The sequence below is a fragment of the Stylophora pistillata genome, chromosome 5, assembly GCF_964205215.1.
Source record: "Stylophora pistillata chromosome 5, jaStyPist1.2, whole genome shotgun sequence".
NCBI lineage: Eukaryota > Metazoa > Cnidaria > Anthozoa > Scleractinia > Pocilloporidae > Stylophora > Stylophora pistillata.
The window spans coordinates 23,651,016-23,666,543 of record NC_142523.1 but is presented as its reverse complement, the minus strand read 5'-3'; the positions used below and the strand labels follow the sequence as shown (position 1 = coordinate 23,666,543).

The 15,528-nt window shown below is 40.2% G+C and overlaps 1 protein-coding gene and 1 long non-coding RNA gene across 2 annotated transcripts; one reads left to right on the top strand and one right to left on the bottom strand.

Annotated features, from left to right (window-relative positions):
* The first annotated feature begins 1,272 nt into the window (after nucleotides 1-1,272).
* On the top strand, nucleotides 1,273-4,350 carry LOC148730914 (putative skeletal organic matrix protein 5). Its single transcript, XM_088759609.1, has 4 exons — nucleotides 1,273-1,496; nucleotides 1,668-1,716; nucleotides 2,653-2,785; nucleotides 3,631-4,350. Exons 1-4 carry the CDS (start codon nucleotides 1,352-1,354, stop codon nucleotides 4,144-4,146), a joined length of 843 nt encoding a protein of 280 aa, XP_088615735.1. The 5' UTR covers nucleotides 1,273-1,351; the 3' UTR covers nucleotides 4,147-4,350.
* Nucleotides 4,351-4,619: 269 nt separating this feature from the next.
* On the bottom strand, nucleotides 4,620-8,936 carry LOC111339788 (uncharacterized). Its single transcript, XR_016001028.1, has 3 exons — nucleotides 7,786-8,936; nucleotides 7,600-7,665; nucleotides 4,620-6,076 (listed from the first exon to the last, which is right to left on the bottom strand). It is a non-coding gene; the product is annotated as an uncharacterized LOC111339788 (long non-coding RNA).
* Nucleotides 8,937-15,528: the final 6,592 nt, after the last annotated feature.

Genomic DNA, 15,528 nt, shown 5'->3' with positions numbered 1-15,528 from the left:
TACTTGTCAAAAGGCAGAAATTGATTAAGAGGCTAATATGTTATAAACTAGCCGCACAAGGTCATAGATTTTTATTAAAAATTGCTACGAAGCTAAGGATTTGCTGGGTGACTCAACACGCAACAGATACCGACCGCTGTCAACGGGCTAGAGGAGAGAATACTGCCCGCTCTCGGAACCAATCAGATCACAGGATTTGTATAATACCACCTCTCAAGTGCTAAGAAAAATATAATAAGTTAGAGTAATATCTAGCCTCAGTCCCAAACTAATAACTTCCCGAAGAACATCTTTTCCTGGCGTTTCCAATAGCCTCCCCAGTTATCATGTAGTCTCGTTAAAATTAGGAGGTAGTCAAGACAAAGGAACTGCGGCAACGAATTTAAGTTTTGTACAATAAGGCATTGGTTCAGTTTATCTCGCCATTGGTGTTGGCTTCGTTTCAAAATAAGCTCTAACAATGAAATGAAATGAAATAATAAAGGATATTTACTTGTAATCTTGTGTGTGTCGGTTTTTGCGATACATCAGCGTCTATGTCACAGGTTTTTCAAACGAGAGCGATCGTACGTAACTAGATTTGGCCATGGAATAACTAAGATTAATACTGAGGCAATGAAATGCTATTTCGTAAATCCTGGAAACAAAGAAATGCATATCCGGCTCTTTCTTGTGTTCGATGTACATGGTCCTTGTATGCAGAAATGTACAAGCGCCCCATGCACATTGCCAGGGGGTCCACCTGAACAGAGACCTCCGCAACGTATAAAGATAGCTCTAAGCCGTGTGTTGCGCAATCATATTTGAGCGACACCCTCGGATTTAATGGCAGATCTGAGACTATGAGAACATTGAGAAGAAAAAACTCCCAGGCCAAGAAACCGAAATCAAAGCAGTACAAAGATAATTTTGCTGCCGGAAAAGACTAACCAGATTTTGAGATTGCGATATTTTTAGCAGAACGAGGGGTCTTCATCTGAATTTAAAAGCCATAGTTACCCTGCCCACACATCAAACAGTGACATTTCTTCCGCTCGCTCTCCTGTCGTTGGTATCGATGGTTATTCGAATTTCGTCTAAAGCACGATTATCACTATTTTAAGCAGAATTGTTATTGGTCTGTTGGTTGAATAAAATTGCTACAAACAGCCTCTTAAAATAAGTCTGATGAATGCAAAAAATCTCTCAACAAAGCGTTGGCTGGAGTATGCACTCAGGTAGGGAGAAATTGCTGTGAATCTTAGAGGCGATTCGTGTGTTTATAAGTTGACGTTTGTTATACCTTCCTCGCTTATCGTCGAGTCTCGCTGCACTCAAGAAATACTCAAGAAAGAGTGAGAAAACAGCAGCTATGCCGAAATTTTGTGCACTCATCTTTCTGGTTTATCTCACCATTGGCGCTGATGCCGGGAAAAAGAAGTTCTGCAGGCAAATAATGGACAAGTTGGTAGATCTTGAGGACCTGATCAAGAAGAAACAGGACTGCTGTAAACCGGGTAAGGTTGAGAATAATCGTTTCTGTCGTTTTAATATTACCCGCTACACTGCTCTGTTGCTCCAACAGTTCTCAATTTCGGTTGGATTAAAATATTTCTTGAATATAGTTAGGAATAGTTTCATTTATCCCCTTATGGTCGATTGCCTAATAGCTGTTCTCGTTCCCGCAGAGCCAACTGAACCCGCAAGTTCCTGCAAGGAGATATACGACAAGGACAGGTAAGTAATGAACAATCGTTAAATTTTCGGGGCGAGGGAGGGTAGCAAACACGTACTAAAAATCCTTTTTTAAAAGAAAATTGTGCAAGAGAAAAAAAAAAAGAAAAAAAGGGGGATATATACAAGGAAAAAGGCACAGAAAAACATAATATTTCAACTTTCTCGATCCTTGATCACATGATCACAGGGAAACATTCTCCCAAAATTTGAACACAAAATAATTTTTGTTAGTTGGGAATCCCACACCTCTCTTCCTTTGAGCGAAAGGTTAAATTATCGAATGGTTTCGCCCCTGAGGTACTTGTGATTAGTCATTGCGAGGGCCAAGAAAATAATTCAGCTCAGACTGGAAGGGCTTCAAACCACTCATACTTGCAAAAGAAAGACCGATGAATTTAAATTTTTCGCTAATGTGCGGCATTTGCATGTGATGAGAGTAGTGTTTCATTTCTCCGACACTGACGTCACATTCTACCGCTGTTAGTAGTTTTGAACCCATGGTCGTACGGCAGCAAAAACAGGAAAAAGGAACCTCAGATCTGATTTTTTCGTTAATAACAAGAAGTGAACAAAAATAGATACCGAGACTTTATCTTACTCCTTTACAGCTAACTAGAAATGAATACAAAAAAAAATTTACAATTTTAAGCTTTAGTTCCCCGGTGTCAACCGACAACCGTCAAAAACGCAACACATTTTTACCTTCAAACGTCAAATAACCAAGGCAATTCATTGGCTTACTTGGGGTCAAGTTCTGTTGTTTATGAATTAAAGTTTTGATATATCTCGAATATAAACTTATGTAAGTCTTAAATTCTAGTCGCGTTTAAAACTGGTCAGCGACAGAACTGACTGGGGCCTTTTCCCTTAAAAGTCCCTGGGAACGAGATTGGTGTATGATTAAATGCTTGCTACACACTGATGCTCTCTTATTAGTGCCAGCCCAAACAAGGCATATAACCTCAAGCTAGGAAATCAAAATCTGCCTGTGCACTGTTCCATGAGTGGGGAGCTTGGAGACTGCGGTGGTGGGGGATGGACGCTGGTCATGAAGATTGACGGTGCAAAGGTATTTCAGACGTGTTTTAGGTTTTATAACTATACTTACTCAAAGGACCGTAGCTTTTCAAGTTAATCGAATAAAAACTTTGACTCCCTTCTCATTTCTCTCATTCATTTTTTTCTATCACATTGTCTCCTTGAGTGAGTTACTGCTCTAGATGTCACGTTAAGCTATCTTAAAAATATTGTGGTGCTTTATATGATCAATCCTCTAGCAAGGATGCCCTTTGAAATTTTCTTCAATTCATGGTTAAGCCTTTTAGACTTTGAAACGGATGTAATTCTTAATTGTAGCCCACATTGCGATTGAGTCTTTGAAGTAACTGACAAGAGACAATCATCCTAAAGGAAAACAATCTGAAGAGCTAATGAGAACTCAAAGAAAAAATAAAAAAAAAGCAAACTCCCCAAAGAGAAACAAGGTTCGAGTGACTACGTCTTGGTTGGCCTTGGGACACCTTTCAGTCGATTGAGTGTCGTAAAACCAAAACCAAAGTAATCAAAATTACCTACCAGAAGAAAGGAAATATCCCGAAGAGCCATTAAGAGCTAATAGTGGAAACAATCAAACTTCACAAAGCGCGGAAAAACGTGGGCAACGAAGTCGTGTACGGTATTAGTTTTAAATCTGATTGATCGAGAGAAGCACGAGTTTTCTAGACTAATCACATTGCGAAATAAGCAAGCAAAACCAATGGAAGGCCTGACTAATTTGGACCCCCATATAAAAATTGCTCTAGAATAGCATCTGACCGCTTAGGGGTTTGGCGCGAGCTGGAGGGAGCATTCATGGAGCAAAGTGAAGCCCCGCATTGCTTTCCACACTAACTGGAAAATTGCTTTTTTCCGTAGCACAACTTCAATTACGATTCAAGCGCGTGGTCTTCCAGGTCTTCAGTCTCTCCTGAAAATGGAGACACTGGGTTGGACAACTTAGAGACCCTGTTACCAACTTACTGGAGCACGTCCTTTACCAAAATCTGTCTCGGCATGAAGGTCAATGGCGTAAACAGGTTCTTGCGAGTGGATCAGAAAGCAGCCTCACTGTATGCTCTCATCGCTGATGGTCAATATCGTGCTACTTCGCTGGGTCGTGATGCATGGAAGAGATTGGTCGGTCCTGCTGCCTCCCTCCAGCAAAACTGCAATCGAGAAGGATTCAATACGCAGGGGAGCAGTAAATCTCATGCTAAGATGCGAATTGGCATCATCGCCAACGAACAAAATGAGTGCCATTCCCCTGATTCCAGTATCGGATTTGGTGGATGGGGACCTGCTGCCGAAGTTCCGTGCGGAAACGTAGCTAGGCATGGCGGGGACAATGGAGACCAAACTATTAAGGCCTTCGGATACATCTTTGTTCAGTAAAGACGCTGAACTACATGGTCTGCTCAGGGAAAAGAAGGGCTACGCTGGATGCAACATTGAGCAACATGGTCTGCCCGAGGTTAAGGATTAAGGGTTAAGCTGCATGTACCATTGAGCAATTAATTTCAGTAGTGAGGACTTTTTATGTGGGTTTTTGCTTTTGCTGTGAAATGAAGGGAAAATAAAAGTGGGTCAATGAATCAATATCATGTCTCGGTAGATGTGTTACAATTGCACAATCGAAAATGTGTTGTCCATGAGATTTTAACTCGCTTACTCCCAGAAGCAGCCAATAAGTCATTTCCCTTTAAGTATTTCACCAACACACTGTTTGGAAGATGAGAATCATCATAATCATGTGATAAAAGTGGGTCAATGAATCAAAATCATATCTCGGTAGATGTGTTACAATTGCACAATCGAAAATGTGTTGTCTATGAAATTTTAACTCGCTTACTCCAAGAAGCAGCCAATAAGTCATTTCCCTTTAATTATTTCACCAACACACTGTTTGGAAGATGAGAATCATCATAATCATGCGATCTCGTCCAAAATCTTTCGACCCCTCCTTAGGCGATTAATAAAAATGTTTGAATTCTTAAGAAATTAGATAGAAACTAAGTCAACTGCCTCCCGAAGAACACAATTTCAAACTAACCCAGTTTTGCAATACAATTTTTCTTCCGCTAACCGTCTTAATGAAACCAAACAACGATTTCGAAGGTAATCACCGTCGCAGAGGTATTTAGGCAAGTCACCTAATTCCCTTTCGCGCCAGTTGTGTTAGATCTTCTGCGGACGAGATTTAGTCGAAGGAGACTAGTGGATAATCCGTAGATTGTGAACATAGGATGTTGCCTTCTCATTATTAACTGTAAATTTTCTCTTAAACAATTTCGCCATCATTTTGAACTCGAATTACCTCAAGTGGGACTGCAGAGTGAGTTAGTCTCGACCTGGTATTGGGATTCATACAAAAGAAAACTACGAGTAAAAATGAGGATCCAGTCATTATTTTTCGCCGGGGATAGGAGGGCTATAAGGATTTTTGGGATCACATACTTTTCAAGGGGAAGGGAGGGGGGATCAGTCGTGGCTAACAGGGTACAGAAGGGGAGCCATAGAAAATTCACTGCCATGAGTGGGGATCATAGTACTACAGAGCCCTAGAGGAGATCACGTAAAAGTTATGGTGAACCGCAAAATCCTTCGACCCTCCTCTCCCCTCACAGGTGACAAAGGATGACTGCTCTCTAAGAAAAGCGTGAACTCTAGTGAAACAGATTTCTTACAATTCCAAAGTTATACTTCTTTTTTAAAAGTGATGGCGTCTCTTCGAAATAATTTCATTAAGTATATAACATCTTTTTGTGTAAGGAGTGAATCTCCTTGCAGAGTGTTCTGCTGATAGGCTCCGAATTATAATTTAAAGTCATCGCAGCAAAAATACTTAAAACAGTCGAATAAGCTTAAATTCATTTTTAAAGGACCCTTCGCTTGGTTGTTACAAGGCCAACACCAAATGATCATATCGACCGATCAAAGAAATGGAATTATCTCAAGGAGCCATTCAAAACTCGAAATAAAGGGAGGCGCGGGAAAATGCGAGAAGTCAAAACGTCACTAACTCCAGTTTTGCATCTGATTGGTTGAGAGTGTGACGTGAGTTATCTGGACCAATCAGACAGCAAAGAAAAACAAAACCAAAGCTATCCCGGATTACCTTCCGACGCCCAACTGAAAGTTAGAAATATTTCGACGAGTGTTTGAGTATTTCTTGGGCAATAAGTCTGTCTTGTTCGCCTTCTTTTTCTTCTTCCTTGCTGATTCTTGTCAGATAACTGAGGAGTTCACTGGCCTGATGTCTGTGTTCCCTGTAGTTAGAATTCAACAGGATTTGATGTGGTAATGATATGTACCCCGTTCTCATCTATAGGAAAAAAAGTAATTCGTCTCAGTTGGGAAACTCATCTCTACTATCTAAGACAAAATGGATGGAGGGGAAAGGTTTCAGTTAAAGAAACTGTACTGCCGCGTCGGTGGAAGTATTACAGGTTAATTGGGTTTTATCAACTGAGTTGATAATTAACAACTATTCCACGAGCGCGCGTTGGATATGAGATGCCAACGAGGCGCGTAGATAGATAGCCAAAGAGGCGCCTAGCACCCACTTGGCTATAATCATCTCAAGCTTGAGGGAAAATTCGCGTACACTTACCATATTTGTAGATTATGGTATATGGGCTCATATACCATAATGGCTAAGCCAATAAAAAAGTCTTGAATTACATTATCCAATGATCCAGTTGTAATAAGGTGAATTAGCCAATGAACAGAGTTCCTACAGCTGACGTTTGGAGCGTCAGCCCTTCATCTCTCCCTTTAACGAAGGGCTAGCGCTAAAAATGTCAGCTTTAGGTACCCGCTAGGGTGGCATGGTATTTTTTATTTATCAATTAAGTTGATAAAATCATATTATTTACTTTTCAATGTCTTTTAACATGGTGGGATTGCCAAAAACACAATAAGAAAGACGTTTATAATCGGCAAAATCTTAATGATAAGTAAAATAGTTGAACATATTCTTGATTATGAACGAATGAACATGTCCCTCCTTCTGTAACAACAGCTAGACGCTCTCTCATCTTAAATCAAATTTAAAACGAAGACTTTTACTGTGTAAGGCATGAAAATGGGGGGGGGGGGGCAATGCCTCTTTCTACCCCTCCCCCTTTGGAGTTGTTATTGTTTCTACAAAACAGAATCTCTTTACCAACAAAGTGTTGGTTAAATGCAAGTATGAGAGGCACAAAGGTCTCCGCTAACTCTTCATCATCTTCAGCGCTTTCAATGGCATTGATAAGAAACTCCACAAAGAAATCTTTTACGTGGTCTGTTGTAACGAAGTTTCCAGAAATCGAGAGAACAATTTAGAACAATGAATTACCACACCACTGTTGTTATTAGGGACCTTAAGATACTGGACGCGGCTGCCTTTAAGAACGCGGTCACGTCCGAGAGGGCATGGGTCGTGACCGCCAGCTTTGCGCGGGAAATTCGAGCCTTAAGATTTGCGCGTCGGATGCGGTCGCCGAAACAAATAACAACAAACACATTCACTCAGAGAATAACTGCTGGAATAAGGCGTTTTTGCTGCTATGACGTCGTTTAAGAAGGCCCGAGAGCTCTTAACAGGCTCTTATTTGGCCGACATCATTTCTGACGGAGAATTCGTGCCCCTCTATGAATGCAGCTTTTCAAAGAACTTAGAATTACCGTATGAAGAGTACGAGAGATTTGACCTCAAAGAACGATGGCGCAAAATAAAATAAATAAAGCAAAATCATTTTCTGAAGCGGTCCTTAACTGCCAATGATTAATTTTGTACGATAAAAATGAAGGTTAAAATGAAAAATAAAGCAATACTGTCCGAGGATATTTACCCAGATTTACCTGCTTTTCAGATTCCTTTCTGAAGACTTCACGCTCACACAAAAACCCTCTATATGCTCGGTAAATCTGAATTATGAAAACAAAAATGAACCAGACAGTTTAGGAATCTATTTCGTGTATAATAATGTCTGTAAATTTTATGCAAAACTTGTAAATTTAAGGGAAGGATTCGGAAAAATGACTCACCTTTCTGAGAGGCCGCCAAAATAAACTTCGTCGCCGCCGCAACTGAGGTGGTGGTCGTCAAGTGGCGTGACATTTATGCAAATTAAAATTGAGATCTTGCGAATTTACTTCCGGTTGACGTCGTCCTGGGCCGAGTCCAAGGTATCTTAAGGTCCCTATTAGCTGTGCTAGAAGCTTCTTTTTATTCTGGAACATTCTGTTGAGTTATTTTAAGGATATCCGTCATGAACGTCTGGATTGTTCTTACTGCTGAAAATAGTGCTTTAGAAATAGATATAACGTAACCGGCTAATATATTTAAGGCTCGGGATCGAAAGATTTTTTTGAGATTTTTTGAGGTTTAACAAACCACTGTAAAGTTATGTCGCAGACCAATAAAGTGTTTCAAGAGGAAAACAGGAATCTTCTCTTAGCTTCGTGACATCTGTCTACCACAGAAAAACAGTTTTAAATAAAAAAAAAAGAGAAAGTCTGACAAACGAGCAAAAACACAGTAAAGATAACTGAGTAAAACGATCGACGGGAGATTGAGGGTTTATTCTAGAAATTGGCCAAAGAGGGACCAGTACGCCCCTTTAAATCTAGGGAGGCTCCTTCTTGAGAAAAGGGCCCGAGAATGGGGTCCTCAAAACATGTGAACGTTTTTAAATAGTCTAGTCAATGAGAAAACGAAGAACAGAAGAGCAATTGATGCAGCACGAGGCTATGAAGTTGCTCTCCGTTCATTCTTGTAGTCAATTGTGTTTTCGAACACCCCATTTAAAAAAAAAAACACGAATCCTTAAAAATAGTACGTACAAGTTCGCACAATGTTTAGTGACGCATTTGACGCTTAAATGCAAGTATGTTTTTTTTTTTGTAAATTGTAGAAATACCCCAGAGCCGCGTTCTCGAATACATCCTGGTAGCAACTATCACGTTGCTGAACATTGTCGATTAACGAACCACGATTATGACTGGGATTGTGTTCAATGTTAAAACTACATTGTACTTTCAACAGTTGACTTTAGAGTTGGTTTAGCTTTGGAGCTGGTTTAGCTTTGGAGCTGGTTTACTGAATTAAAACAGACTCTTCCAAACAGCTGTCAACAACTAAAGTCGAACCTGTATTTAAGAGTTCAGCCACAGAGGACAGCTTAGTACAGGTTGACCGCTAAATACAGGTTCCACAGATTAGGGGGCTTTCTAAAAACGATACACAACGTCACTTTATGGGATAATTGACTACTTGATGTATAGAATCTCGCCCAAAAATACTGTTTATTTTGATTTTAGGAGATAAACATAGATTTAAAAATTACTTGAAAGATTATTCTTACGTCTAACAATGTTACGTTGACGACACCAAACTTTAGATTTCTTTTAAGATGCGTGACCGTACGACTGCTATGAGCGATCTGAATAGCGACGTTGTTTTAATACGCGACTGGTGCTTCAACAATTTCCTACTTTTTTAAATCCTGACAAAACAAAACTCATAGTCTTTGGAAGTCAGCAATTGTTTGCCAAACTCCCCGACATCAAAATGTCCCTTTTCGGAAAAGATCTCGCTCTTGCATCTTCGGCCAAAGATCTTGGTGTTGTTCTAGATCCGCAACTTACGTTCGACGACCATGTTTTAAAAACTACCTCATCTTGTATATCTAGCCTCGCACAAATTAGTCGGGTTAAACATGTTCTTGACCGTAACCAACTGGTGACAGTAATAAATGCCCTTGTCTTTAGCAAGTTACTGTACTCTCCTACAGTGTGGTCGAACACCTCAAACAAAAATATTCCTAGATTACAGTCTGTGCAGAATTTTTCCGCGCGCATCATTACAGGAACCAAGAAATTCGAGCACATAACCCCCGAACTAGGAGATCTTCGCTGGCTCCCTTTTAAACAACAGCTGTTCTTCCGCGACGCTGTCACTGTATTTAAATGCATGAACGGTAAAGCCCCACATTACCTCTGCGACCAAATTACGACAAGAATTACGGTCACCGGGCGCGTGACTCGAAGTTCCCAACTATTAAACATTCCATTTAAGTATAGGTCGAGTGTCGGACAGGGAACATTTTACTATCGCATAGTGCATATCTGGAACAATCTTGACAGTGCTATTAAATCTTCAGAATCGATTTTTACCTTTAAATTTTATCTGAAAAACAAATTGATTACTGACTTTTCAAATAGCACGATGTGATAGTGTTTTTTATTACCTTATTAGTATTTTAATTTCTTATAATTTTAACTTGAATTTTGCATATTGTATAGTATGTAGTGATAACATTTATTATATGATTAATTCTTAAGTAGGTATGTTTATATGGTTTTTAATTGCATTGTCACCGAAAAGCCCCACCAGGGGAGTGACAATAAACTATTTTATCACACGACTATGGCAGTTAGAGGGCCAATAACTAATGATAATAATAATAATAATAATAATAATAATAATAATAATAATAATAATAATGATAACTTGTATTTATATAGCGCTCATATCTTGAACCCATGGCGCTTCACAACACTGTGCGGGGGACTTTACCAGACTGCTAAACAGTTTACAATGAAATGAACTAAAATCAACCAATCAAAATGCTCTATTGCCGGTCAATATTCTCTCAGTATTGGACCGGACACTGTTCCAAATGGTCCCGAATGATACCGCACTTGTGTCCCTTTGAACTTCAGTCGTATAAAAAATCTCTTATTAACCAAGCTTGCTCGAGACCGTACTGGAAGAATATCGGCCCTTGGTCTTTTTTGTACGCTGCGCTCGGTCCGTACTGTCAAGACCTCGGGCGGATATTCTCCCAGTACGGCCCTCGCGCTTGGTTAATAAGATATATGTATTGTATTGTATGTTTGAGAGGTTCCGCTTTTAGTGACCGTTCAATACAGGAACGCTGGGACTTAGTAAAGGTTGACCGCGAACGGATAATAGAGGTGACCGCTAGATAGAGTTGAATTTGGGACTTTGACAACTGACCGCCTAATACATGGTGACCGCTTAATACCATGCCGCCTCATTCAGTTTGCACTGTGCTACCATTATACAAATGCGTTATCCTAGAAACTAACATAAACAACGAACTGAACAGTTTTCACAATTGACAATGAAACTGCTCACTGGACTCTGAAAGTGAATACTGCTAATCAGAAATTCGTTTACTATCACCGACAACAGCCCTTCTCACGACTTTACCCTCTCAGCTGTAAGATCAAACTGCACAATCATTATAAATAAAGGAGAGGAAAGGAATCACCATAAACGGTAAATGGAACAGATTCTCCAGTTGAAAAAATCATAGTCATTAATATTGCACAAAGACGCTGCATTGAAGCACCTGAAATATTCATCATATATCACAAATTGCAGTTATTATCGTATGTTATCAAATTAAATTAGGGCGGTTCATTGATTTTATGTCTAAATCTAAAATCTATAGTCACCGATTTATACTCCAACTACCGAAATATGGTGAGTTAAAAAGTCAAACCGGCGTGTCTGCTCGTTTGTTTGTGCCGTAGTTTCCTGACTGATGGTCAATCGGTCCGTCTATCTGTCTGGCCATCTGTCTCATTGACCGTCTGGTTGTCTCACTGTCTGTCTGAATGACTGTTTCACCGTCTGATTGTCTGTTTGCCTGCCTGTTGGTGGGTCAGTTGGTAAGTCTGACCATCTGAAATGGTCTTCCTAATCTCGATCACACACGCACAGCCCAGACTTTATTTACCCTCTTTCGTGTTCGTAATCTCTATCATCAGTTCGGTAGGCAAGAGAGAACACAGGAGCTGGGAGAGAATTTCCTTCTCCAATCCACCTATACTAGCAAAAATCTCAATTATCTGTTGGCGCAGTGATAGTCTCTCTTCCTTGAAACTAAGGGTAAATTTACCAAATGAGCCCTGAACTCTTTTGTACAAGTTATATTCAACCGCCGGTATGTCCAAGATCTATATATTAAATATTGTTAAATGGAATTCAGCGTATTTGCCTTCTGTTAGCGTTTGCCCGGCGTTTGTGTGCGTTCTGTAGCGTTGCAGCAACATTGTGACTGTCGGTGACCTAGGGCAGGCTATGTCCTTTGGTTATCCTTATCAGTGCATGCGTCGTTCTCCCATGTGTTTGCGTTTAGTCGGCTGGACCGTAAGGTGGCGTTGTCGTCCTTGAGGACAGCTTCTCAGCGTTCTCTCCCTCCCACCCTCAATTGTTTTTTCTTTGTGCAGGGGTTTTATTTATTAATTTCCTTAGTTCTCTTCCACTAAGCCTTTAGCTGTAGTGTGACAGGTGCTTGTCGGGGTTTGGTGTGGGGGGCTCGTGACTGGGTTGTAGGTTGGGCAGTCCAGTCAGGTATTCTACTGCCTTGGGTGTGATTGTGGTTGCAGTCCCTGAGCCCCTGGGGCACCTAACCTCGTTTTGCGACTTGGGCGATAACTCTCCAAAACATCAGCAGTATATTTATGATAAAGGTAGTTCTGAGAATTTGGTGTTAAAGAACACCCACTATCTATTACTGGGGGGTTGGGGGGGGGGCGGGGACATCGAAAGCTTTTGGGAGTTGCATGGTTTTCAGGGGGGAATACAGGGGGGATCAGTCCTTGCTTGCAGAATATAGAAGGAAGCTAGAGAAAATTGACGGCCAATTAGGGGAGATATGAGAATACTAATGCCTTAAGGGTGGGGGGGGGGGGGGGGAATCTGGTAAATTTTAATGTGACAGTACCAAAATCAATCTAATCCCCCCTCTCCCCAGGGCAATAACTAATGACAGGGTTCTTGCAGTCTTTCAGGAACCCAATTCAAGGACTTTCGAGAACTTTTTAGGTTATTTCCAAGGGCTTGGCTCTCAAATTCTAGGACCTGTGGCATTAAATAGGAGCTAATAGAAATAAAAAAACACTGCGTGCAGACCCGCCGAAAAATCCAACAAGCGTGACTTCAGGCATGCACATCAGAGTGATAATGTGCTAGATAACCAAGATTATTTCCAATGCACCAATCAGGTATAAAACATATAAAAATCATGTGTAAAACATCATAATCGGGTGCAGGATTTGAAAGGAAAACTCATTTTCTAATTTGTGCCGGAAACTTACACTTTTAACACTGAAAACAAAAGAAAACTTTGACTTTGATTCATCTGTACTTATTTTCAAGGATTTTTCAGAAATTTTCAAAGACCCGAGTCTAAATTCAAGGGTTTTCAAGTCCTTGAAAACAAAAACTAAATTCAAAGACCTTCAAGGAGCATGGGAACCCTGCAATAACTGATCTCTAAGACAACAACACGTAGTTAAGAAAGATGTTTTTCCATCTTGTCATGAGCACGAAACAAAAAAAAGTTCTAAGTCCCCACAAGGAACTGAACCTCAGATCTTTGGATTCAGTCGACCTCTGTTCTACAAATAAGTTAGAAAGAACACTACAGTGAGCTAAGTACCGTATTTCTTCACCTATAAGCCGACCGATATTTTCAATTTTGGACCCAAAATTTTGGGAGATTTTTCACGAAGAACGGGGTTCGGCTTGTAGCCGTGGGTTTTAGATTTTAAAAATATACAGTTGCTGAATACCTTTGCCCCTCGGCTTGTAGTCAAGTTAGCAATGAAGCAGAAGTAATATAAAACACAACAAAAATAACTTCTGAATATTGTTCATTCACTTTTATGAAATTGGTAGCTGCTAAAGGAGCCGTTTGACAGATATGTGCAAGGGCTTTCAACCCATTGGTTTACTCGCCATCAGTCTCGTTTTCGCTGTCTGTCTCGAACTCGTTCTCTTCTATGTCTTCATCATCCACGCACGAGTGTCTCATCCATGTTATAGATGCGGGATAAAGGGTAGTCGTCGCGTTTTCTTGCTGCAATGACGAAGCGATGAAACTGCACAATGCTCTCTTCGAGGTTGCATGGCGGGCAATCGGTGGGCCAGAGTTGTTTTTGTTCGTAGGCTGACCGAGTGGCGTCGTTTCCATTTCTCGTACCATCCACGGGAAGCTTTGAAAGAAGGATCATCGGAGAGCTCTTTAAGGCTGGTTTTCACTCAGTCGTAATCAGAAGCGTGGAGCGATACGATCTAGTGAAAATCAAACCGACGGAGTAGGAAGCAGAACACCAATTCTGCCTATGACTCCGTCGCTTACGATCTAGTGAAAACTGCATAGTCGGAGTCGGAAGCGGAAGCGGAAGAATAAACCAATCACAATGCTCGATTCCATTTTTCCAAAATGTACAAGTAGTTGTAAATTTAAACGTGTGAGCTTGACTATAAAATTACGAAATTTAAATTTAAATTACTCGAAACCTACTGAAAGTAGAATTCACGATCACCAAGTCGTAGTTCGGTTACGAGGTTAGCATACACTCCCAAAGCTGCTCGACGCCGATAGATATCACGAACCCAAAATGGCTTTCTTTTTCGAACGACATCACTCCTGTATTGTCTCCGCCTGCGCAAAATAAATATCTTATTAACCAAGCGCGAGAGCCGTACTGGGAGAATATCGGCCCGAGGTCTTGACAGTACGGACCGAGCGCAGCGAGGTCCATACAAAAAAGACCTAGGGCCGATATTCTTCCAGTATGGTCCAGTGCAAGCTTGGTTAATAAGAGATTTATTATACGACTGAAGTTCAAAGAGACACAAGTGCGGTATCATTCGGGACCATTCAGGATAGTGCCCGGTCCAATACTGAGAGAATATTGACCGGCATTAGAGCATTTTGATTGGTTGAGTTTAGTTATTGGCCCTCTGACAGCCCGAGTCGTGTAATAATGATTAATAAGAGCCAAAGCACAAGTTGCTCTTCATCCGCCATGTTGTCTTTGGCATCAATTTTTGTACTTTCCCGGGCCTGGAATCGAGCATTGTTTATTATTATTAATATCATTTATACCTACGCTTATATTTATATATTTTTACCTTAATTTATATTTATTTATGTAGTGTCTCATAATTAGTACAGGTCTTCAACCTAGGCTATGTGGTATTTTTAGACACCTTAATAAAGTTTCATCATCATCATCATCATCACTCTTGTGAGTTTGTCGTGCTACAAGCACAGTGGGTTTTCTTTCCCAGTTCTTGAAGTAAACAAGTCATTTTTTAATTCTAAAAAATGCCTAATCATTTTCCAACATATAATAAATCCTTTATTAACCAAGCTTGACTCCATCTCGGTCCATAAAAATGCAAAAAAAGAACTTGGCTAATATCCAGCCATCTTGACCTTATGCTTGGTTAATTAACAATTATTTCACCAGCGCGGGTTGGATATGAGATGATGGATAGCCAACGAGGCGCGTAGCGCCAAGTTGGCTATAATCATCTCATATCCAACAGGCGCGAGAGAAATAATTGTTTTATCAAAAACGCCATCAAAAAATTATTATTCTGTAAGAAGAAACCGGATTTTTTAGCTCCCTTTTGATTTGAAACTGACGCGTACGCTTAACATATTTGTAGATAATGGTATATTGGCTCATATACCATAATGGCTAAGCCAATAAAAAGTCTTGAATTGCATTATCCAATGATCCAGTTTTTAATAATAATTCATATATCACTTCCTAAGTGAAATTGTACACTAACAGGCTCCTAGGTCAATCTTGCAATCAGTTAAACTGAATTAAATTCAATAACTAGCTGAAGTGCACTCTCTGACAAAATTTTTTGCAAGACTCACACTTTGGCAGTGACAGCTATAACTGTTCTAAGTTAACTCCCATGTATTTCCCAAAAATGATTTAACA